At 39.5% G+C, this 23,916-nt stretch overlaps 1 protein-coding gene across 4 annotated transcripts; it reads left to right on the top strand.

Moving 5' to 3' along the window:
- The first annotated feature begins 443 nt into the window (after positions 1-443).
- Positions 444-11,526, top strand: LOC107800431 (uncharacterized). 4 transcript variants are annotated; one of them, XR_012703509.1, is made up of 10 exons: positions 505-692; positions 4,299-4,421; positions 5,646-5,843; positions 6,313-6,391; positions 8,368-8,516; positions 8,780-8,893; positions 9,942-9,985; positions 10,481-10,612; positions 10,888-11,001; positions 11,107-11,526. XR_012703509.1 is itself a non-coding variant. In XM_016623599.2 (10 exons), exons 1-10 carry the CDS (start codon positions 639-641, stop codon positions 11,152-11,154), a joined length of 1,044 nt encoding a protein of 347 aa, XP_016479085.1. In that variant the 5' UTR covers positions 507-638; the 3' UTR covers positions 11,155-11,526. The 4 variants fall into 4 exon arrangements, 3 of the variants coding, with proteins under 3 accessions (XP_016479087.1, XP_016479086.1, XP_016479085.1); XM_016623599.2 differs by having other exon boundaries at positions 507-692; positions 9,942-9,974; XM_016623601.2 differs by lacking the exon at positions 9,942-9,985 and having other exon boundaries at positions 444-692; positions 8,780-8,824.
- Positions 11,527-23,916: the final 12,390 nt, after the last annotated feature.

The raw sequence follows: 23,916 nt of genomic DNA, 5'->3' as shown, positions 1-23,916 counted from the left end.
TTGTAGAATTCAATGGGCTATAACTTGCATCCTCATCGACTACAATTCCATCAACCTGAAAGTCTCTATATCTACCATAGCTATCCCAATTCCCATTCAGTTGAAGCATAATTGAGATTTTCGACATAATTGCAGTTGTTACAGAAGAATTGTAGCTAATTTAGTCGCTTTTGAATTGTGAAATCAGAAAAACCAGTAAAATAGAGTATTGACGTAAAAACAGAGTAGTGAATTTTGGAGAGAAATGGGCGAAATTTAATAGCGAGATTTGCGTTTGATAAAATCTGGAAGAATCCTTAATATCCTAACATTCACGCGTCTATTAAAGGAATTGTACAACTAACAAGATTATGTTTTTAATGATTTATTTATATTTTATAGAAAAATTGTTAGCAGGACGGGTAATTTGTAAACTATGAACAATTTTAGTAATATAATTTCCTATATTGTACAAGAACGAAAATTTGCCAATTAGAATTTACCTACTTATACTTTAAGGAAGAAAGCCCATGGATAGCCCGACGGAAACTGACTCGAAATAACGAGGCACACCAAACGACACCGTACCATTAAAACCTGAAAACAGAGCTAGACAGCGGCAGCCAGTGCCGCCAAGTGAAAGAAGAAAGAAAACGGCAATGGCAACGGAGCTAGAAGAATTGATTGGCTTTCTCTCTTCCCCTTCCCCTCCAGTAAGTGTCAAAACCCTTCTACCCTTTAATCCTTTTGTACTAATAATTCAACTCAATAATGCAATGTATACTTTCTGCTTGATTTTTTAAATTTCTTTTAGCTACTCTTTAATTGGATTAATTGATGTAACGAAAGAATCTTGTCTTCAAATTTTTATATTAGAACTGAATTTGGACCAACCCTTTTCGTTTTACAGTTAATTGGTTTGATTTTTTGATCAATTACTGAAGGAAAAGGGTCAATGCCCCTATACCATTTAAAATTGAGCAACTTTGCCCTCCGATAAACTATTGGTCTAATATTATCTCCACAGTTAGGCTAAAGTATCATTTTGCCCTTGACCACTAACAGAGCTCCAACCTGAGAGTAATTTTAAACCATAATAAAAAATTGAGGGATAAAGTTGGACCTTTTATGCTTGAAGAGCTCCGTTAATGGCAAGGGCAAATACAAGATAATTTGCTAGCGGCAAGGGTATGTGTTAGGATCGGGAATCCGGGTAGTGCGAAATTTAACCAAACAGCGTTATAATGACAATAACAAAGTTGATAACAACAACATTTAAAGCATATAAAGGAGGCACAAATTTAACGTGGTTCGGTCAAGGTGACCTATGTCCACACGAGGAGAGGATCAATTTCACTATAACAACCGGCACACAAAAGAGAGTACAGAATTAGAAATGAAATTCTAATTATCCCAAAATATATCCCAAGAGAATAACCTCGCTACAATCACTCACAAAGAAGAGGTTTACTCAAAATGTTTCCCAAACACTAACTTTATGGAATATAATAAAACTCTCTATTACAAGAATACTCAAAATGAGTTTCTAATCAAAATATGGGATAATTCAAATGAAGTGAGATGACCTATATTTATAGAGCAAAGTTCTTGGTCCCAAGTAAAGAAAAATGATTAACAGAAAATACTTTTATTTTGGCTCAAAGCTAGAATTCTTTGGCTCCAAGATTGAATACTTTGGCTCTAAAATTAGCCAGGAACAAATTTAGGCCATGTCTTACAAATCTCCACCTTGGCCTAAATTGGATGATATGGTTATTTTACTCCACCTCCAAAAAAGCCCCAATGGGCTTATGTCAAAATATAATGCCATCAAAATCAGACAAGTTTTCGGATACCGAAACTGTAGTAGTGTATATAACAGTAGATCCCAATAAAGTATACAATGAACCAGATCTGTGTGTTTCATGATCACAAGAGCACCTTGAAATTTTTTCAGAACTCCACCTTCACCGGTGAATTTGCACCCAAGAGATTCTAAAGTGCCCAAAGAGATGAGATTTCTCTTCAACTCAGGAACATATCTAACATTGGTGAGAGTTCTCACCAACCATCGTGCATTTTGATCCGAATTGTACCTTTGCCAATAACGTTACAAGTAGCATTGTTACCCAATTGGACAACTCCACCTTCAACCGAATCATATGTAGAAAACAAGTCCCTATTGGGTCCACATATGATACGAACAACCGGAATCTAAAATTCACTCATTGTCAGATTTGAAACTAGTTTTAGTTGTTAAAAATATACTTCCCTCAATCTCATCAGTTGCTAAACTAGCTTCGGCAGTGTCAGTATCTCTGTACTCATTTTTTTTTCCTTATGCTTTTCTTTATTTTTCAACTTGTAGCATTCGGAGATAATGTGACCTTTCTTATGACAATAGCGACCCTCTAAATTATTGTATCTGGATATTGAGTCGGATTTATCCCTAACGAACAAGCTAACTTCTACTCGAGTTCCACTAGCTTCCCTAGTAATATCACTATTTATCTGTTTTTTTGATTTTAAGATAGATTTAATATCCTTATAAGAGATATTATCTTTTGCATAAAGCATAGTATCTCTTATATGCTAAAAGATGGGGTAGAGAACAAAGTAGTAATACGGCTTGATCCTCATCTTTAGTTTCTGCGTCTATATGACTCAAATCCATAAGAATGGAATCAAAGGTGTCAAGATGAGAGAGAATTGAGGTACCTTCACCCATATGAATTGTATAAAGCTTTTGCTTCAGGTAAAGTCTATTTTCCACCATTCTCTTATACAAGGTTTTCAATTTTTCCCACATGCCTTTGGTTGTGGTTTCTACAGAAACTTCACGTAAAACCTCATTTGAGAGATTTAAGATGATACATGATTTTGCTTTTTTGTCTATGATAGCAAACTCATCATCCGTCATTTTATCCGGCTTTTTCTCCTTTCCTTGCAACGCCAAGTCTAAGCCATCCTGAATTAAGATAGCTTCCATCTTTAATTGCCACATTCCGAAGTTTGTACTTCGGTCAAATTTCTCAACATAAATCTTTGTTAAAGTCATATTGGCTACTTAAACTAATCCGGTTAGATCCGGCTCTGAGGGAATCTGGGTAGTGCGGAATTTAGTCAAACAACGTTATAATGACAATAACAAAGACAATGCAAGTTGATAACAACGGTAGATAAAGCATATAAAGGAGGTACAAATTTAACGTGGTTCGGTCAAGGTGACCTACGTCCACAAGCAGAGAGGAGCAATTTCATTATAACAACCAACACACAAAAGAGAGTACAGAATTAAAGATGAAACTCTAATTATCCCAAAATTTATCCCAAGAAATAACCTCGCTACAATCACTCATAAAGAAGAGGTTCACTCAAAATGTTTCCCAACACTAACTCTGTGGAATATAATAAAACTCTCTATTACAAGAATAATCAAAATGAGTTTCTAATCGAAATATGGGATGATTCAAATGAAGTGAGATGGCCTATATTTATAGGGCAAAGTTCTTGGTCCTAAGTAAAGAAAAAAGATTAACAGAAAATACTTTTATTCTTTGGCTCCAAGCTAGAATACTTTGGCTCCAAGATTGAATACTTTTGCTCTAAAATTAGCCATGAACAAATTTAGGCCATGTCTTACGGTATGAATGGATCAAATGCGTAAAGGAGGGCATAATTGAACAAATACGCGTAGTACATCAGCAAATTTGGAACTTTTCCCACTACTGAATCATTGTTGCTATGTATGTTTCAACAATGACTTTTGGTGGAAAAAGCAGCGTCTTCTCTTAATTTGTTAAGATGGAACTGTAATTGGTTTGAACCATTTTCATCTTTGTTGTACTTTTTGTTATGTACATTTGAAAAATGGTTTAGCTGAAAATGCAGCGATTGAGATAAAGAAAAAGGCTTTTCTTATAATTTTTTAAATTATAACTGACTTGGGGCGTGTGTGTGTTTTGGGGGGAGGGGGGGGGGGGGGGTTGAACCCCTTTCGTCTTAGAGTTATTTGCTTTTAGTTTGTACTCGTTTTATTTAGTATATGTTTGAACAATGGTTTTAGGTGGGGAAAAAAACTAGCTGTTGCAATAAAGTAAGAATCTTTTGTTAAATTTTTAGTGTGGAATTGAATCATTGTGAACCTTTTTTGTCTTTATTTAATAGGTTTAGTTTTGGGTTGTGCTATTGAGCTATTTCGCTTTGTATGTTGAACAATACTTTTGGGGGTAAATCTTTTTCCTGTTACAGCTAATTGTTTTAAGTTTGGTTGTTTTATTGAGTTTTTTGGTATATGTATGTTTGAAAAATGATTTTAGGTGAAAAAATTAGCGGTTGATATTGTTCGTGATTACACTGGTTCTGAGGATGGCTTGGAATCTCTTGGAAAGTATTCCACAATTGTGCTTCCCTCTCTGTCACGTCTTCTTGGCGAAAAAAAGGTAGCATTATCTTCTAAAATGTAGCGGTACTAGTACATCAATAACGTTCACATTATGGGTGTTTGTGAGAAGACGTTAAACAAACTACTCCCTTTTGTCCTGTGTTATAGGCAACACTTTCATTTTTTGAATTTTTGAAATTAAAATTGAAGATTTGTCCCCAAGAAAAATAAAAATAAACAATTTTAACGGTTATAATGGCTGGATATTTGTAATATTTTTCTGCAGCATTTAAAAGAATCTTACCTGAGTAGCACTCAGGTTCCTGCATATTTTTAAGTAGATCGTTACTTCGTCGTGTGATCTAGTTCGCTTCTGTTACCCCCCCCCCCTTTTTGCCTTTTCTGTCTCTTTTTCCCCTTCATCTTCTTCTCACTCTTTCTAAGCCGAGGGTCTATTGGAAACAACCTCTCTACCTTCACACAGGATAGGGTAGGGGTAAGGTCTGCATACGCACTACCCTCCCCAGACCCTACTTGTGGGAATATACTGGGTTTTTTGTTGTTGTTGATTTCCAAGGCCAAAGTATATCAAATATTTGGAAGGAGTGACCAGTTCCTTATCCGTGTAAGCTAAATGAACTGTTGTACTTAACCTTGATTGTAGTGTACACTAGGCATAACCATCCATATCCTAACACGGTGATAGAACGATGATTTAGAATTTTTTTTCTTTTCCTTTTTCTTGATATGAGAATTTTATTGCCAAAGCATCCAGGTCTTCAACATAGCTATGATTTTTTACAATATGACTTTTGAAAATAAAAAGAAACAAATATTATGTTATACCAAAGCTCACTGTGCAAACTAACTTACTTTTACCAGATAAAGAAAAGTTCGCTGTGCAAACTCTTTATCCCGACTTTTGAGAAAGACTTTATGCAAAAATTAAACTGTGCATGAAACCTTTTGTTTTTCTTTGCTAGCATAACGAAATGAGCCTGAACAAGATAGAGCTCAACGAGATCTCTTGAAAGTATGAACCTTTCCATGTTGATGGATATACATATGGGATCACTTTCTTTCTTGCAAAGCCCTTGTTATTTTCGTTCCATACTAATTGTTCAAAAATTCCACAAGTATATCGTTAATTAATTCCTATCATGATGAGTTCTTTTATCAGACTCAGTTTGTTGACATGTTCTTTATTTTTCTTTTCTTGTATTGATACTTATACTATGCAGTAGCCTCCAGAAGTTCTATTTCATTTTTCTTTCTCATTCAGGTGGTTTCTGAACCTGTGGCTCAAGCACTGGTAAATCTGTCACAAAAGCCAGAGTTGGCAGGTAAGATGGTTGAGATGCATATGGTTAAGACGTCGATGGAGACCCTGTACAAGCAAGATTGTGAAATCACAACTCTGCTGATTATGCTCCTTGTTAATCTCACACAGCTGGATGCTGGTATTGATTCTTTGCTTCAGGTTAATTCTCATTTTTTTTTAACATTAACGCTTTATATGCAAGTTTAACATTTAAGCTACTAATAGGTGTCACCATTCTTGTTTACACACTCGTGAATAAATTCCCGAAATTGCATCCTGTATCTTGTTTAAGTTAATTAATAATGGAGGAAAGTTTCCACTTTTAACCTTCCATATGAGAAAAGAATGGGCAACTTTGCAAATATTAGGTTTCAATTCTGCATTTCTCTTCCATTTGGTCATTGGGCGACTGAAAAAAGAAAGAAAAAGATACCTGTACAAAAGTTTAAAAAAAAAAAAGACAGAGAGAGACGCAAAGAACCGAGAAGAGTTCCACAAAAATCTTAAATGTTGTCGTGCACTTTATATCTGCTGTAAGGTTTGGTCATTAATTCTCACCAATTTATGTGTCTAAGTTGAATATCAGCCCCTTATGCTTATTATGCCGATTGCTTTCGCTGATTGGCAGTCTGCAGATGAGAAGATGCATGGCTTATATGTCATGAAGCTTGTGAGATCATTTTGTTTGTCCTCCGATGAGGGTGAAGGTATGTTTAATTATCATTCTGTTTTCCCTTTTATCCAGATTAATGATTTTGCGTGTTTCAAGCACTATTGGTACTTCATTTTCCACAGTTCAGAACTAAGAGAGAAAATGAACTGATTGCAGCTTAACTTGTACAAGCGTCCAGATTGTCAATTTGAACTTGAATTGATTGCCTAACTGGAGAACTTGACTTAAGTTTACCTTAGCTCGGTTTAAGTTGGATACAAATCTGAGTCCACAAATTAGTATTGTAAATTTTCATCGATCTTCTCATATATTCAAAGGATTGATGCAAAAGTCTTCAAACCCGAAACCACAAGTTCTATCCACAAATTTGGTCCACTGAGCTATAAATTTAACTGGGTGTGACTTCCTGTGTTATAATAAGAAAAGGTGAATCCTCGATTTAGTGGCAACAAACTTGGAATTATGAGAACTCTTGCACAAAAGATAATTGAAGCATTAGAATCTTATAAGTCACAGAAAACCTAAGGGAGAAGAGGCAACAGCGATTGCTAATCTGTGGCCTAAAAAAATTGTAGGATTTGTTAAGAACAGGAATAACTTGATTAAAGACCAGATATGTAGGAGGAGGAGGTGGTGGCACTGTCAAGGTGATCTTTCTGGTGGCGAAGGACATAAATATAATGTTGAAAGTTTTGGTAACTGCTTATTAAGGTGAAAAAACTTGACTTTTTGTGTTTTCTGGTTAATATAGAAGATATTCTAGTGATTTTATAACAAAAATCAAAGATGTTGTATTGTGAGGAAATGTGTCAGTCATAGAATAGAAAAACCAGAGGCTCAGCGTATCTAAATTCTCAGCAAATATGATTGGAAATTGATATTGTTAGGGTTGCCAAGCCTGCCAAGCCTTCTGTGACCTGATAACCAAAAAATAAGTTCAAAAAGAGAAGATCATGAGCCATATTTTCCAGTCTTGAGTCAAATATAAAAGGAACTGTCTCGGCAAGGTAGAGGAACAAATAACTTGCAGCCCTGTTTGGAGCCTCTCACATAATAGTTGGATGCTATTCCTTTCCTCCTCCTGCTTCTTCTTGTTGGGATTAGTTGGAGTAGATCTTACCTGTTCTGTGCAAATATTGATATTGGCCAATGCTGGAATCTATCCAAAGAAAGGACATGTATATTTCTTCCTTCTGTGTAAGTCGTTTATCCTCAGAGAAAAGCAAAGAAAAATGATACAAGACCCGATATTTTCTTCTTAAATTTTGATGCGGGGGGGGGGGGGGAGGTGCATTTCGTGATGGTATGGGTTTGTGATCCTAACACTCTTCCTGATGAGTGAAACTGAAAAGTGGCAACTCTTTCACTTAAAGATCCAACCTGCCAGTAGATGAGGGGAACTATATTGAAGGAGGAAAAAAGTACTCCCCAGGGAAATAGTTTATTCAGTTGGCCGTATTATTAGCCATTTAGCTGCTGTTTCATAACCTTGGATTACATTAAAGCCGAAAGTAGTTTTTATATAGCTGATTCTTCCCCTATATGTATGTATTTAACCTTTTCATTTCACACTTCTTGCAATATAATAATTATCAAACTGCTTCATAAATATGTGTTTTGGCACCCAAACATGTGGCTTAGTGGTCAATGAAGTCGGTGCTAACCTTGGAGATTAGGGTTCAAATCCGACACAAAAAGCACTAGGTAATATCTTCCCATCTGCCTAGGCTTGGTAGGCAAAGTTACCCTGTATCTGTGCTGGTGGGAGGTAGCAAGTACCCGGTGGAATAGTTGTTGTGTGCCAAGGTTAGCAGGGCACTAGCGCCATAAAAAAGTTTTATGTATTTTTTTGTTTTGGCTGATACCGAACAGAGTAAACATTTAGATGAAAACTACTTTAAAATTTGATTTCGTAATATATTTCACAAGAAATTATTGGCTTAACTTTCTTTTAGTATTATTATTTTTATTGCTGTTATTTCCACAAATCTCTTTCTCCCTTGTTATCAGGTGATCCCTTTGAACATGTGGCTTCTGTACTTGTTAACATTTCCAAGAAGGAACTGGGAAGAAAGCTTCTGCTTGATCCAAAACGAGGCCCTCTAATAAAGCAAATAGTCCAGCAGTTTCATTCTAAGAGCTTGTTGAGAAAGAAAGGGGTATGTGGTAGGACACTTTTCAGTTCAAAATGTTTTTTTGTGCATATATGGTCATCTACTTTAAAATTTATGTACTTGAATGTAAAAATGGAAAATTTTAGAAGTGCTTCAAAAACTCAAGTCATCAAGCACCGATGTATTTACTTAGTGCCCTTTAGACTGAAAAGCTTGTCTTGATGCAGCTGTTTAGCTATACGTTTAAAGATTTTTTTTTTAACAATCATAAGATTAGCTGGAAAAATTGCAATGGTTTTTGGATACAGGTCGCAGGAACCATCCGCAACTGCTGCTTTGAAGCAGAGAGCCAGGTTCTAAATTTGCTTTTAATTTCTGAGTTCTTGTGGCCAGCTCTGCTCCTGCCTGTTGCTGGAAATAAGGTGACTTGTACTTCTTTAAGGAAGATGCGAACAATAATTCATTTTTTTGTGCATTTTTGCAGTAAACTTGAAAATATTTATAATTAAGAGTTTAAAGAAGGCCGGGGTCTTTGCTTTGTTCAGTGCATATGCAACATTTTTTTGTTTCTGTATGAAACTCCTAAGAGTCTTCAGTCTTATAGGACTTTTGTTTTCATCATCTCAAATTCAATTTTATTTTGCTTGATAGAGAGCTATAGTTTAATTATTCTCTCTCTGATTGAATTAGTTCAAGCATGCGGAAAAATAGATAAGTTCGAGCAGATAATGTGAAAACTGAAAATTAAGAAATGTTAATCGTTCTCGTTGGAATGGAATAGCAATGTTTCTATCTTTATGTAAGGAAACCACTGTCTAGACGTCTACAATGATTTTCTTTCAACAGGTATACTCTGAGTTTCTATGTTAATTGTGTTACGGAAAAGGGAATGGTTTATATGTGCTCTGATATGCTAATTAAGATTTTTATCCTGGTAAGTAGAGAGTAGCTGCATCTCAGTTACTCACTTCTCAATTCTTAAGGGCTAGTTGTTTTAGGATTTGTAGCAAAAATGAGGATGTTGAGATGGATGTGCGGCCATACCAGGATGAATAAGATTAGGAATGAAGATATACAGGCGAAAGTGGGAGTGTCCCCGGTGGAGGACAAGATGCGGGAAGCAAAACTCAGATGGTTTGAGTATGTAAATAGGAGAAACGCAGGTTTCCCAGGAGGTGTGAGAGGTTGCCCTTGGTGAGGCTGAGAAGGGTAGAGGAGGCGAACGAAGTATTGGGGAGAGGTGATTAGGCAGGATATGACGTTGTTTCAGCTTACCGAGGACATGACCCTTGATAGGAAGGTGTGAAGGTCGGGAATTAAGGTAGAAGGCTAGTAGGTAGTCGAGAGTATTTTAGTGTTAGTCATGTATTCTATTATTGTTAGATTTCTATTACTACTTGTTATTCCTTTTGCTTCATTTTCTTATTATATTATTATTGTTACTGCTTCTTCTCATCTTTCTTGAGCCAGGTGTCTATCGGAAACAGCCTATCTACCTTCAAGGTAAGGGTAAGGTCTGTGTATACAATACCCTCCCCAGATCCCACTTGTGGGATTACACTGGGTTTGTTATTATTGTTGTTTTAGGATTTAGCCAATAACATCACATGTTGCTGAACGAGTGTGGTAAGCATCAGTATGCTAACCTAAAGGGCTTGGAAGAATTAATTTAACAGGAAAACGAAGTTTGTGAGGAGAAAAGAGAATCAATCTTCAAAAAGAGAGTAAAGGCGTAGGTGGAGCTGAGAATCATTTCTGTTTGGCTGCTTGGATAAAAGTAAAAAAGGCTTAACCGATTTTTTTACCAATTTTATAATATCTTCCATGTCCGAACATTGTTGTTTTGCTTGCACTATCTTTGTCTCCTTCTTCCCGATTGTTACAGATATGTTAAAACTTATTTTTCTTGTCTCATTACAGATATGTTAAAACTTATTTTTCTTGTCTCAGTTCTGCGTTGTTCTTTTCCATTTGAATTGAATATTTTCTTATAGGAAAACTTCTGACAGGTTTATAGTAAGGAAGACACTCGTAAAATGCCACAGGAGCTTGCAAGTGCACTCTCAATAGAGCGAGAACCTGTTACTGATCCGGAAATTCGTGTGCAGGCGCTAGAGGCTATTTATTTGCTCATATTACAGGTCTAACCTGAACTATTTCTTCTCTGTACTTCATTTGCTTATCAAATCCTTCAGCAGTGACAATAGGCAGCATATATTCCATCCTTTTTAAGTTTGGAGTTCATATGTAGCCGCTTAAAATGTATTGTAGCTCTTCTTGCTTTACGGATTTCATTCTCTAAAAATTGTCTCACTTTCAAATGCATGGATAGAAGGCAACTATCGCTCTGTCTAGTGAAATCGTCTAATCAAGAATTACCAGAATTCAATTTTTGGTCATCATGCATTGATTGCAGGAAGCAGGCCGAAGAGCATTTTGGTCAGTGAATGGTCCCCGGATATTGCAAGTCGGCTATCAAGACGAGGAAGATCCTAAAGCAATGGAAGCGTATGAACGAGCTGGCTCCTTGGTATTTCAAACTCCAGCCTATTATCTATCATATCTGTTCTGTTCTGTTTTCTCATAGGGAATGTATGTTTAACCGCCTAACCTAAATTCATCTGAATGTTAACAGCTACTTCAAGAGGGTGGCCTCGATGAAGCAACAGAGACATCATCATAGCCATCCTGCTTTCTTGCTGGTTTTGATACTGAGATGTCAACGAATTCAAACAATCAACGCAGACAGAAATTGCATGTTGTTAGAATATTCAAGCACTTTAGAAATGGCAGTGGTTCTAAGGGTATTTTAGATTCTTTTTTTTTTGGTTTCTGGTGGCGGCGTTGGTGATGGTCCTCTACGTAAGGGACTCGGGTGGTGAAGAGGTTATATATATAAAGCAGGGCTTCTGCTGCTGAAGGAATGAGAGAAGATTTGATATGGAGAATATGATTTCAGATATCTCTATACTGTTTAACTGTTATAGTAATGTCATTAATTGTAACATGCTTTTTTTTAGCTCCAATGTGAAAACTGCAGCTGGTTTTCCTGCAATAACGACCTCTTCTAATATCTGAATAAATTTAAAATATAGACAGTCAGAAGAGGAAGTACAGAACTAATGAGTAATACTTTAATTTGGTATTTTGATTTTAGTATTTTCATGAGAAATGTTTTTCTTGATTAAATTATAATGTGGTGTTGAGCTTTCTTAATTGCTTATAAACATTTTCATCAACGATAATGCTTTGCACTGAACAACAGAAATTCACTTAAATCGTTTTTTGGAGTACAACTTTTTCCTCTACTAGTAGTTCAACTTTTCTTTCACAATGCTATTTGTCTGTCTCAACACGTAAATATTTTTTTCCAAAATACTAAATACTAATAATACTGCCTATTTTCATACTCGACCAAACCAAAAGATATCTTAGAATATAGGAGTTGAACTACTAGTAAATACAGCACCAAAAGTCGTGGCGGTGATAAGTACCTTATCATTCTTCACCAGAGATCTCATATTTGAGACTTGAGAATTAAGTAGTCTTTGATAAGGGGTGTTTTATCCCTAAAATGGGACTTTCCAGTGCAATTTCGGATTAATTAGGACCTTAAGTGGGACTTTTCCGAGTAAATTCGGATTAATCGAACCCCAAAGTGAGATTTTCTGGTGCAACTCTGAATTAATTAGACCTTAAAATGAGTACTGGATATTAAGCTAAAAACCAAAATAAGAGTTACTAACAAAAATTGTACGTCATATGATTTCACACTATTTACCTCGAAAATACGAGTAACAGTTAAATTTGTTTGTGATTTTAAAGATATGTGATTTAATCCAATACTAATTGGTAAACAAGGAATCTAATGTATAAATTTAAGAATAAGAGTAAGACAAGTCAAACCAATCGTGTAAGCAGACCTTGACCTCGAGCAAAAGCGACCTCGAGGTAAAAGAAAAAGAACAACAAGAACAATAAAATAATAAGATGATTCAAATGAGCAATAAGCAAGAAAGTAAGAGAGTATATTCTTTACTGATGATTGATGCTCTTTATAAATGATTGGGGTCCCTTTTATATAGCAAGGGAACACTAAATAAGGTACATTTCTATTTACGGTAAGGAATCTTATTGGGACAACAGTCTAACTACCTGGTACGGATTCGTACTAGGTCGTACGAATCTATTTCGGAATTTACGCCACGTTCTTGGGGACGTGGCGGGAATCGTGTCCTTCTGTAACAAACTCATAACGGCACCACCTCGGGGTTGGTCGCACTCGGCTTCGGTGCCTACCGCATACTCTGATCTTCGAGCCCTGTATTCTGTCATCGGGCTTGGGTTTACTTCATCGGCCTCGAACTCGACCCATCCTGAACTCGGGCTTGAAGCGACTCTTCGAGCCCGTGAAATCGGGCATACCTGATTTCGACCGTATATAGATAGTCCCCACGTTTCTTAGAGCAAGATGATAAGAAACGATTTGATTCTCGACCCTCCGATGCCTCGATCATGATGTCAATCTCGTGACATCAGCGACTGAAGTGACTGAAAGGTCGTGCCTGCATAGTTCCCAACGCCATTAACTGAAGGCGGCTGACGGTCGGCTGTTGGTTTCCCCCAACCGTTAGAGCGACCACTATAAATAGGACTCTTTTACAACTTTACAAACTTTACTTCTCAAATCTTTCTCAAAACCTCACTTGTTTCTTCATCTTTCCTGATTTCATCTTCTCCTCAACATGTTCTTGCTACAACATCAACTTCTCATCTTCTTTGAATTTCTCAATAGTTATGGCTAAAACCTCTAAAATCGTTCCCTAGAAAGAAAAAGCCTCCTCCTCATCGAGGCCGGCAAAAGGTAGAAAGGCGCCGCCACCTAACATCGATGAGTGTATTCCTGGTCCATGCAAGCTCTATCCTCCGATTTCAAAATCGATAAGCATGCATCGGTTCCAGGCCGATGTGAGGCCATGTCTCGATACATCTGCCAGATAACTGAAGATGAGCTTGAGCAGGTGAAAAAGGATTGTAATTGGGGGAATAAGGATGTCGTGATCCCTTCCCCCAAAGAGGACATCACCACCCATAAGATAGGGTACTTAAACGTGTATACCTATCCTTTCACCGCAGGTCCCGTAGGTCCATCACTGGGTCCCGTAGATCCAGTTATTCTTGATTTCTGCCACCAATATCAAGTGACGCTTGGCGAGATCTATCCTTCTTTCTGGCGCATCATCAATTTGATCAGGTATTTCAAGGGCCATATTGAGGGGGTGCCTTTTACCCTCGACCACCTGATTAGACTGTACGACCCTCGCCTTTATCGAGGCGGTCTAATAAACCTCTAGCATCGATCCTCGAAGTCACTATGTCTAGCATCGATGAGGACAAAGACCGAGGGTGGATGAGCCGATTTGTCCGAATCAGGACTTCCGATTTGATCCATGCTGAGAGAATGCCATTCCCCGAGGAGTGAAGTAGGAAATGTAAGTATGAACTTGTCGATGATGAGTAATATTCTACTTTCCCTATTCTTCCTCGATCTAACTCCCTTTTGATGATGCAGCTGTCCGTTGGTTCCCTGGTGCGATTCCGTACCTTGCAGGTTGGGTCCGACAACTGGCCTCCGCCTCTTCGTACGCAGAACACAGTTGACGTGATTTGGCCAAGGGTCGGTGGGAAGCTAAGAATCATGGTAAGTTGCCTTGTTCATATACTGGTGTTTCTCAATGAAATATTGACTTACTCTTACGCAGGCCTCGGAGACGCTGTTGCTATGTAGCCGCCCCCGCCCAGTGAAGAGGAAATTCCAAAGTCAGCCAAGGAGAAGAAAAGAAAGAGGTCTTCACCTTCGAGTTCCTCGGAGCCCAAGAAAAGTAAGGCTCGAAAGCCTAAGGCTGATCTCGCGGCCCTATCTACAGAAGTGGTCCAACACCTTCAGGACGAGGAGGAGGGGGGGGAGATGACGATTGCCTGTTGGTAACTCAGAAAAGAGGAAGCATCAGGCTTTGAAACACGCTGATCCGGTGATAGCTGATGCAGTTCATTCTTGAACGGAAGAAATCTCGGAGTGGAGTTTGAGCAAAGTCCCCGAGCCATCGGGAGCAAAAGAGCACCTCGTCTTGGAGGTTATTTAGCGGGTGAAACCGATGGGCCTGGTTCTGAGGCCCACCAAAGAGAAGATAATGTGACTAATGAATCACTTGGGATAATCAATATAGATGAATCGTCGTCTAGCCATGTGTTCTCCGAAAGGCAATTCCGAGATGCCCGGGCCATGAGGACTCCCGATGTGGGAACGACCCATGAAGGGAATGATATTTTCTAAGGGTGCCTTGCTGGGATCGAAGATGGTCCCAACCCAGACGCTTCATTTATTTTTTATGAGGCCCAGCAGCTCTTTAAACAAGTAAGTTTCTGCCCTTAAAACTATGCTTGTGCTCTATTCTTGTTGTTCTGAGTCTAACTTTTCCCTTTTGTGAAGGCTGTAACGCTCCATCGAGAGGCATTTTCCAAGTCTTGAGCCGAGCTTGCTCGATGTGAGGCCGAGCTCAAGAAGCTCGTGGACGAGAGGGACACCCTCAAGATCCTCTACGTCAAAAAAAGGGGGAGATCAGCAATCTTCGAGCTGAACGGGGCCCATCAGGAACATACTGAGCTTATCGAGCAGGTAATGCAACCTTTTGAGAGTTATTTGCATGTTTATGTGATTCAGTGGCTAACGTTTTTAATTTTGCAGGCCCAACAAAATGGCGAGCTGGTGGAGCAGCTTCGAGAGGAGGTTCAGCTGAAAGAGGCCGAGACCCTGGGGTGGAAGTAGCAAATGGACCGTCTTCCCTCGGAGAAAGAAACACTTCGAGCCCAGTTGGCTTCGGCTGAATGCCTGCTTCAAAATGCAAAAGGGAAAAGCTTGACCCAGAGCTGAAAGATTGAAGAGCTTGAAGCTAAATCGGTCGTCGAGCTTGCGAAAGCCAGGTCTGAGACAGAGGCATTTGTGGCCTCTTATCGAGCTGATGTTGAAGTTGCCAACATTCGGGCACAGGAGATCTCCATTGATGCTGAAGTCATATTATCATGTGCTCTCAATCATGCCAGGTTACAATCTCAGAGAGAAAGTCTTGAGGAGGTGCATGCTCGTGGCTGATGTTGAAAATGCTAAAGCTCTAGAGGACGAGGTTGCCGCTTTGCTCTCCGATGATGAAGGCTCTGCTAGTAGTTTCAAGAGCGGAGGAGATGAGGATGAAGCCCCCGAGGAAGAAGTCCTCGAAGGTGCGGCTCCTAACGATGAGGCTCCCGAAGATGCGGCTCCCAAAATAGATTAAGCTCTTAGGTTTTTTGTTTTTGTGTGAGGCCCCTTGTGGGCATTGTAAATACCTTTATAAATATAAGGAATTCCATTTCTTTCTGCTTCATCTCTGATTTGTATTGAATTCTGCTTCGTTTCATTTTCTGAATTTTTTTTATGTTATAACTTCAATGATCGAGTGAGCATCGCCTTGACATCAGAGTAGAATAAACCCTTAGATTTTTTAGTGATAATTGGGCGATCTTAGAACATATAATAAAATACCTCTTAAGGTTTTTTGTTGACCCTCGAGCTGTACTTAAGTCGATTTGATGCGAGCTCGAGATGATGGGATCTTGAGTGAGAGCAAGGTCTCGAACTCTACATGTTTCGGCCCTTAGCTCTTTTATATTGGCCCTTAGGCTCTTTAAGTTGGGCCAATTCGGCCTCTAAAACGGCTATAATTTTTCCCTCTTTTCGGCTAAAAAACTTAGTGAAAATTTCTTTATGCCTTAGCATGCGTTTTTTGTACCCGTTGGGTTTTTCAAGGGTTCAATCAATCAGAACCCCTTTGTGTTAATATCTCTTGAGGTTTTTTCGAATGTTGATATTATCGAAGCCTTCAAATTATTCGAGGGCTGATTTTATCGAAGCCCTTTTTTATTTACTTATTTAACCGATTTTTAAAAGTATTTGAAGGCCTTTAACTTATGACGGAAGTCGGACGTCTCCGAGCTGCATTATTTTGGTCGTAGCCTTTTTGTATAATCGTAGTCTTTAATATGGCCATAGCATTCGGGTGTGTCTCTTGGACTTGTTTTCCGATAAACTTTCGAACTTGTCCGAAAGGCTAGTCCACGAGTATGATGGCCTTGGCCTTCGATTCGGGGGATGCATCTTTGAGGTCTTATAAGTTCGAGTTTAAATATTTGAATGTATTAACTGTCCCCGAGTATTCGATGTGTATTCGTGTTTTGGCCCTTGAGTCATTTCTCGCAGAATCACAAGTATGGAGTTTGTATAATGGTAGAATTCTTTGAGACACAAAGTGTTTTGATTTAGAAGGAATGCTTCTTTGAATAATTGATACATGCATACATGTTTTTCCATTGGGGCTCGACTATTCTATATGGACACGATTCATCTGACTGTTTGGCCCATTACAAAGTTTTCCTATCGAGGCTCTCTTTGGGGTGAAGTATTTTCCTCGAAAATATAACCTCCGAGGGTGATGCCCCCAGTATTCGAGGTTGATTGAAAAGAAGCCTTGGATACTGTTGAATTCTCCTTAGGTAGCACATAATTATTGCCTCGTTAAAAACCTCGCCGGAAAAATCCATTTTGGAAAAAAATCCGATCTAAGGGAAAAAGAGTGTAACGCGTGCTTTAAAACCTAAGGTCTTCGTGTAGAAAAGTACCCTCGATGTCTTCGATCGAACACCTGCAACGAGTTAGTCTTAAATTCAAACAGAAAAAGGAGAAGGTCATACCTTAGCAGTAATATCGTTTGAGTAGCGATATATTCCAATTGTTTGACAATTGTTCGCCCCTATCGTGCCAAGTTTTTAAGATACTTTACCGATAACTCCGATGATTTGGTATGGTCCTTCCCAATTTGGGCCTAGTTTCCCTTCATTCGGGTCTCGAGTATTGAGGGTGACTTTTCCGTAGAACTAAGTCCCCGATTCGAGGCCTTGATTCTGGTCGAGGTCGGGGAACCCAGCGCCAGATTTTGACATGCATCGGAGGAGTCAAATCAAAAGGCTATGAATACCAGCCTCGAGCTACTAGATGAAAAATGAGAAGTTGTACTTGTTCCGAGAACGGGGCACCCTCATGCTGGACTTCAATGTTGTTCGATACGTCCAAAGAACCTCGGGTAGAACTTCTCTCCATTTTCCTTTTGCATCGTCCAACCTCTTCTTTAAGTTTTGAATGATAGTTTCGTTTGTTGACTCGGCCTGTCCGTTCCCGATCGGTAGATATGGCGCTGATAAAATCCTTTTTATTTTGTATGCTTCGAGGAATTTCGTTACCTTGCTGCCGATGAATTGCTTGCCGTTGTCGCATGCGGTTTTGGCATGTATCCTGAACCGACACATGATGTGGTCCCAAATGAAGTCAATAACTTCTTTTTCTCTGACCTTTTTGAAGGCCTGTGCTTCCACCCATTTAGAAAAGTAGTCAGTCATAAACAAAATGAATTTAGCTTTACCTGAGGCCGTTGGTAGAGGGCCAACGATATCCATTCCCCATTTCATGAAAGACCACGGGGAAAGGACTGAGTGAAGTTGCTCTCCGGGCTGATGAATCATCGGCGCAAACCTTTGACATTTATCACATTTTCTAACAAACTCCTTAGTATCTTTCTCCATGCTATCCCAGTAATATCATGCTTTAATAATTTTGCGAATCAAGGACTCGCACCGGAGTGATTCCCACAAGTGCCTTCGTGGATTTCTCGTAGAACATAATCGGTGTCCCCCGTCCCTAAACATACCGCAAATGATCCATCTAACGTCCTCCTGTGCAATGTCCCATCTTCATCCAATATGAACCTAGCGGCCTTGGTTCGTAGTGCCCTTGACTCTTTATGATCCGATGGGAGCTTTCCATTTTTCAAATATTCGATATACTTATTCCTCCAATCCCAAGTCAAACTTGTAGAATTTATCTCGGCATAACCTTCCTCGACCACAGATCTTGATAACTAGACGATAGTTCCCGGGACAATGTCGTCTTCCTCGACCGATGATCCCAGATTTGCGAGCGCATCGGCCTTACTATTTTGCTCTCGAAGTAGGTGATCGAGGGTTCACTTCTTGAAGTGGTGCAACGTCACATGTAACTTGTCCAAATACATTTGCATTCTATCCTCTCGAACTTTGAAGCTTTTATTTACTTGGTTCACCACCAATAGAGAGTCGCATTTGGCTTCGATGACTTCTGCCCCCAAGCTTTTAGCTAGCTCGAGACCTGCAATCATGGTCTTATACTCGGCCTCATTGTTAGTTAACCTAGTAGCTTTGATAGATTGTCTGATAGTGCCCCCTACGGATGGCTTCAAAACAATGCCGAGCCCGGACCCTTTCACATTCGAGGCACCATCCGTGAAAAGGATCCATACCCCCGATGTTGTACCCAATTTCAATAGAAGTTCCTTTTCTACTTCGCGTACGAGGGTTTGCGTAAAATCGGCCACGAAGTCAGCCAAGATTTGAGATTTGATGGTCGTCTGGGGTTGATATTTAATATTGTACCCGCCAAGTTCGACTGCCCATTTGGCCAATCGACCTGATAGATCGGGCTTATGCAAAACATTTTGGAGAGGATAAGTGGATAACACACATATGGGGTGATACTGGAAATATGGCTTCAGTTTTCTAGATGCGCTTATTGATGCAAGTGCCAATTTCTCTAGATGTGGGTATCTAGTTTCAGCATCTCTTAAGGTTCGACTCACATAATAAATAGGGAATTGTGTACCTTGCTCTTCTCGAACTAATACGCCACTTTGGATATCGCCAAGTATAAATACAACTTCTCATCTGCCTTCGGAGTGTGAAACAGAGGTGGTCTCAATAAGTATCGCTTCAATTCTTCCAATGCTTGTTGACATTTCGGGGTCCATGTGAAATTATTTTTCTTTTTAAGTAAGGAAACGAACTTGTGGCTTCGATCTGACGACCTCGAAATGAATCGGTCCAAGGTAGCTATCCATCCGGGTAGCCTTTGTACGACTTTCACATTGTCTACGATGGTGATATCCTCGATTGCCTTAATCTTATCGGGGTTGATTTTGATACCATGAAGCCGAGGAATTTGCCTGAGCCGACCCCAAAGGCACATATTTCGGGGTTAAGTTTCATGTTGTATTTCCTCAATATTTCGAATGTTTCCTGCAAATAAATCAAATGGTCCTCTGCACGCAAGGACTTAAGTAACATATCATCAATGTAAACTTCCATTGATTTGCCTATCTGTTCCTCGAACATTTTGTTAATTAGGCGTTGGTATGTAGCCCCAACATTTTTTAGCCCGAATGGTATTACATTGTAACAGTATGTTCCAAACTTAGTGATAAACGAGGTCTTCTCTTGATCCTCTAGGTTCATCTGAATTTGATTGTACTCGGAGTAGGCGTCGAGAAAGGTAAGGATCTCATGGTCGGCCGTGGCATCAATCATGCGATCAATGTTAGGCAGTGGAAAAGAGTCTCTGGGGCATGCATTGTTTAAATCTTTATAATCTACGCACATTCTAAGTTTGTTCCCTTTCTTAGGGACTACAACTACGTTGGATAACCACTCGGGGTATTTTACCTCCCGAATGGACCCTATTTTAAGAAGTTTAGTTACCTCATCCTTTATGAATGCATGCTTCACCTCATATTGGGGCCTTTTTATTGCTTCACTAGTTTGAATCTAGGGTCAAGACTCAGCCAGTGTGTTGTTATTTTCGGCGAGATCCTTGTTATGTCTAAATGGGACCAAGCAAAATAATCCATGTTATCGATAAGAAATTGAATGAGTTTTTCCTGAGTTTGGGGGTTAACCCCGTTCCCAAGTATACCTTTTTCTCGGGCATGCACTCAATCAGTATGACCTATTCCAGTTCCTTGACCGTTGACTTGGTTGCATCTAACTCTTCGAGAATGACGAAAGTTCGAGGAGTAAGGAAATCCACTTCTTCTTCGATTACCTGTTCTTCTGATTGGGTCGAGGTTGGGGACGATGCTTATCTTTGATGCTCGATCTCTCCGAGGTCAAAGGCACTGGTATTAGTGTCACCTCATCGACTGCAAATATTTCATTTTCAGCGTGTTGTTCTCCATAAACCGTTTTCACACCATCTACTATTGGGAATTTCATCATCTGATATAGGGTTGAAGGTACTGCCCTCATGTTGTGGATCCATGGCCTCCCGAGTAGTGCATTATATCTCATGTCACCTTCGATGACATGGAATTTTGTATCTTGGATATTCCCGACCACGTTCATTGGTAGGATTATCTCCTCCTTTGTTGTTTCGCTTGCCATGTCAAAGCCATTTAGGACTCGATATTCAGGTACGATTTGGTCCTGTAGGACGAGCTGCTCTACAACCCTTGATCTGATTATGAATGCTGAGCTACCCGGATCCACTAGAACATGTTTAACTTGAACTTTATTTAACAAAATAGAAATTACCAGGACGTCATTGTGCGACTGAGATATGCCTTCTGCTTCTTCGTCATTGAATGATAGGACGCCCTCAGGTACATAACTCCGAGTCCATTTTTCTCTAGTGATCGACACATTTGAATATAGGTCCTTGTGGAACATCGACACGGCCAATGATCATATGAATTGCATGTTGCGGTTCTTCCTACTCATTTTTTCTGTTTGTATCTCTTTCCCTAAAGTGGTTCTTAGCTCGATCACTGAGAAACCCTTGAATATGACCCTCGTTGAACAATCGAGCTACCTCCCCCCTAAGCTGCTTGTAGTCTTCAGTCTTATGGCCATATGTGCCATGATATTTACACATCAAGTTTGGATTTCTTTAAGAAGGGTCGGTTTGCGTAGGCCTAGGCCACCTGATGTCTTTGATTCTTCCAATAGCTGATATGATCTCCAATGCATCTACACTGAAATTATACTCCGACAACCAAGGTGCTTCAGTGGGATCGGTGTGTTTATCAAAACCATGTTTACTCATAAGTCCCCGAGATCTTTGACCTCGATAATTTTTTCGATCGTTCTGAGGAGCGTTACGCCCTGAACCGTTGTTTCTCCGATCAAAATATGGCTAATACCATCTTGGTTCCCTGTCCGTATCCCTCGAGGCCTTTACTGCCAATCTATTAGGATGAACTGAACCCGGAGGGGCTCTCAACTGGTCGTCCTTGACCCTGACCTTCGATTGGTAAAGATTATGTACGTCTGACCAAGTCACAGCTAGGTACTCAATCAGATTTTGCTTCAACTGTCGTGATGGGATCGAACTCCGCTCGTTCAACCCATGCATAAAAGCTTGTACCGCCCAATCATCCGAGATCGGTGGTACTTCTATTCGCTTTATTTGAAATCGGGACACGAACTCCCTTAGCATATCAACATTCCTCTGTCTTATCTTAAAAACATCCGACTTCCTTGTTGCAACCTTTATGGCCCCGACATGTACTTTCACGAAGGCGTCTGCTAACATAGCAAACGAATGAATAATGTCCGGTGGCAAGTTGTGATACCAAATCATGGCTCCTTTTGGCAAAGTTTCCCGAAATTTTTTCAACAATACTGACTGGATCTCATCATCATTTAAGTAGTTTCCTTTAATCCCGCAAGTGTACGAGGTAATGTGTTTATTAGGATAGCTCGTTCCATTATATTTAGGTATGCAGGCATACAGAACTTCTCATGTATAGGCATCGGAGTCTCACTCGTGGGAAATGACTTTTGCATGAATTTTTGGGCATCCAATCCTTTCAAAACCGGGGGTGCCCCTGGTATTTGATCAACACGGGAGTTATACGTCTCCACTTTTTTGTTATTATCCTCAATCTTTTTCTCCCCCGACTCGATCCTTTTGGTGAGCTCCTCGAGCATCCTCATAATCGTGGGATCAGTCCCTGAGCCATTACCATTCGATCTTTCAAGCACCGGCTCAGTTCGGCGGGTGATTCCTGGTTCGACCACACTTGGAGTTTTTTGCTGACTTTGAAGCTGAGCGATAACAATCTATTGAGCTCGTAACATCTCGAATATTACTTGGAGTCTAACTCTCCCGTCTCCTACGCCTTGAGTTCATTGGACACCAGTTCGGCCTTCCTTGTGCACACTTGCTCCAGGATCCGCGCCTAAGTCCTCGTTCAGAGCAATGTGCGAATTGACATCGACCGGGTCGGCAGCAGGCACTTCCCCAAGGTTGACCGATAGCACCTCGACCGCTGGAGCAATTATGTTGTCATTTTCTCCGTGGAACCCAAGACCGTCATCACCATGTACGGGCGCGTTCTGTGAGTTTGACATGTTTAACCTGAAAACAAAGAATCTTTGACAATATCAAGTGTGAAAATAACGTGTGTTATAAGAACCAGTACTGAAATAACCACTATTATCTTTAGCCCCACGGTGGGCGCCAAACTGTTTACCTCGAAAATACGAGTAACAATTAAACTTGTTTGTGATTTAATCCAATACTAATTGATAAATAAGGAATTAATGCATAAATTTAAGAGTAAGGCAAGTCAAACCAATTGTGTAAGCAGACCTCGACCTCGTGCAAAGGCGACCTCGAGGTAAAAGAACAAGAACAACAATAATAGTAAAATAATAAGATGATTCAGATGAGCAATAGGCAAGAAAGTAAGAGAGTATATTCTTTACTGATGATTGATGCCCTTTATAAATGATTGAGGTCCCCTTTATATAGCAGGAGAACCTTAAATAAGGTACATTTCTATTTACAGTAAGGAATCTTATTGGGACAACTGTCTAACCACCTGGTATAGGTTCTCCTGCTATATAAAGGGGACCCAAATCTGTAACAAACTCATAACGACCCCACCTCGGGGTTGGTCGCACTCGGCTTCGGTGCCTACCGCATACTCTGATCTTCGAGCCCTGTATTCTGTCATCAGGCTTAGTTCATCAGCCTCGAACTCGACCCATCTTGAACTCGGGCTTGAAGCGACTCTTCGAGCCCGTGAAATAGAGCATACGTGATTTCGACCTTACAGACACACCAAATAAGAAAAAAAGTAATAATCTTTCCACATAATTTTTGTTATTTTCAATTTTAGAGTTGGGAAAGAGAGAAATCTAATCAACCTTAGAAGATATTTCGATTGTAAACCTATCAAATTTTTTCTCTGTTATCTTATATTTACACCAAAATAATGTATAAATAATCATCTTTACATACGGTTTATCATTTAATCATAATTATACTTATTATCACCATTTTTTATTATCAAACATAAATAAGTTAACGGTGAATCAATATTTTCCTTAGCTGTACTAATAAGAATCCTCCAAAAATGGCTATATTTCATTTTAATTTCCCCCCTCCAAATTAGCTTTTAAACCTCCTTTTACCACAGTAAAAATAATCCTTGGCGCCAAAGGCAGACTCTCCATATCATAACCCCGCGCGCGCGAAAAATAAACCGTC

Source organism: Nicotiana tabacum, chromosome 20 (assembly GCF_000715075.1).
Source record: "Nicotiana tabacum cultivar K326 chromosome 20, ASM71507v2, whole genome shotgun sequence".
NCBI classification, from domain to species: domain Eukaryota; kingdom Viridiplantae; phylum Streptophyta; class Magnoliopsida; order Solanales; family Solanaceae; genus Nicotiana; species Nicotiana tabacum.
This window is presented reverse-complemented; position numbering and strand designations above follow the sequence as displayed.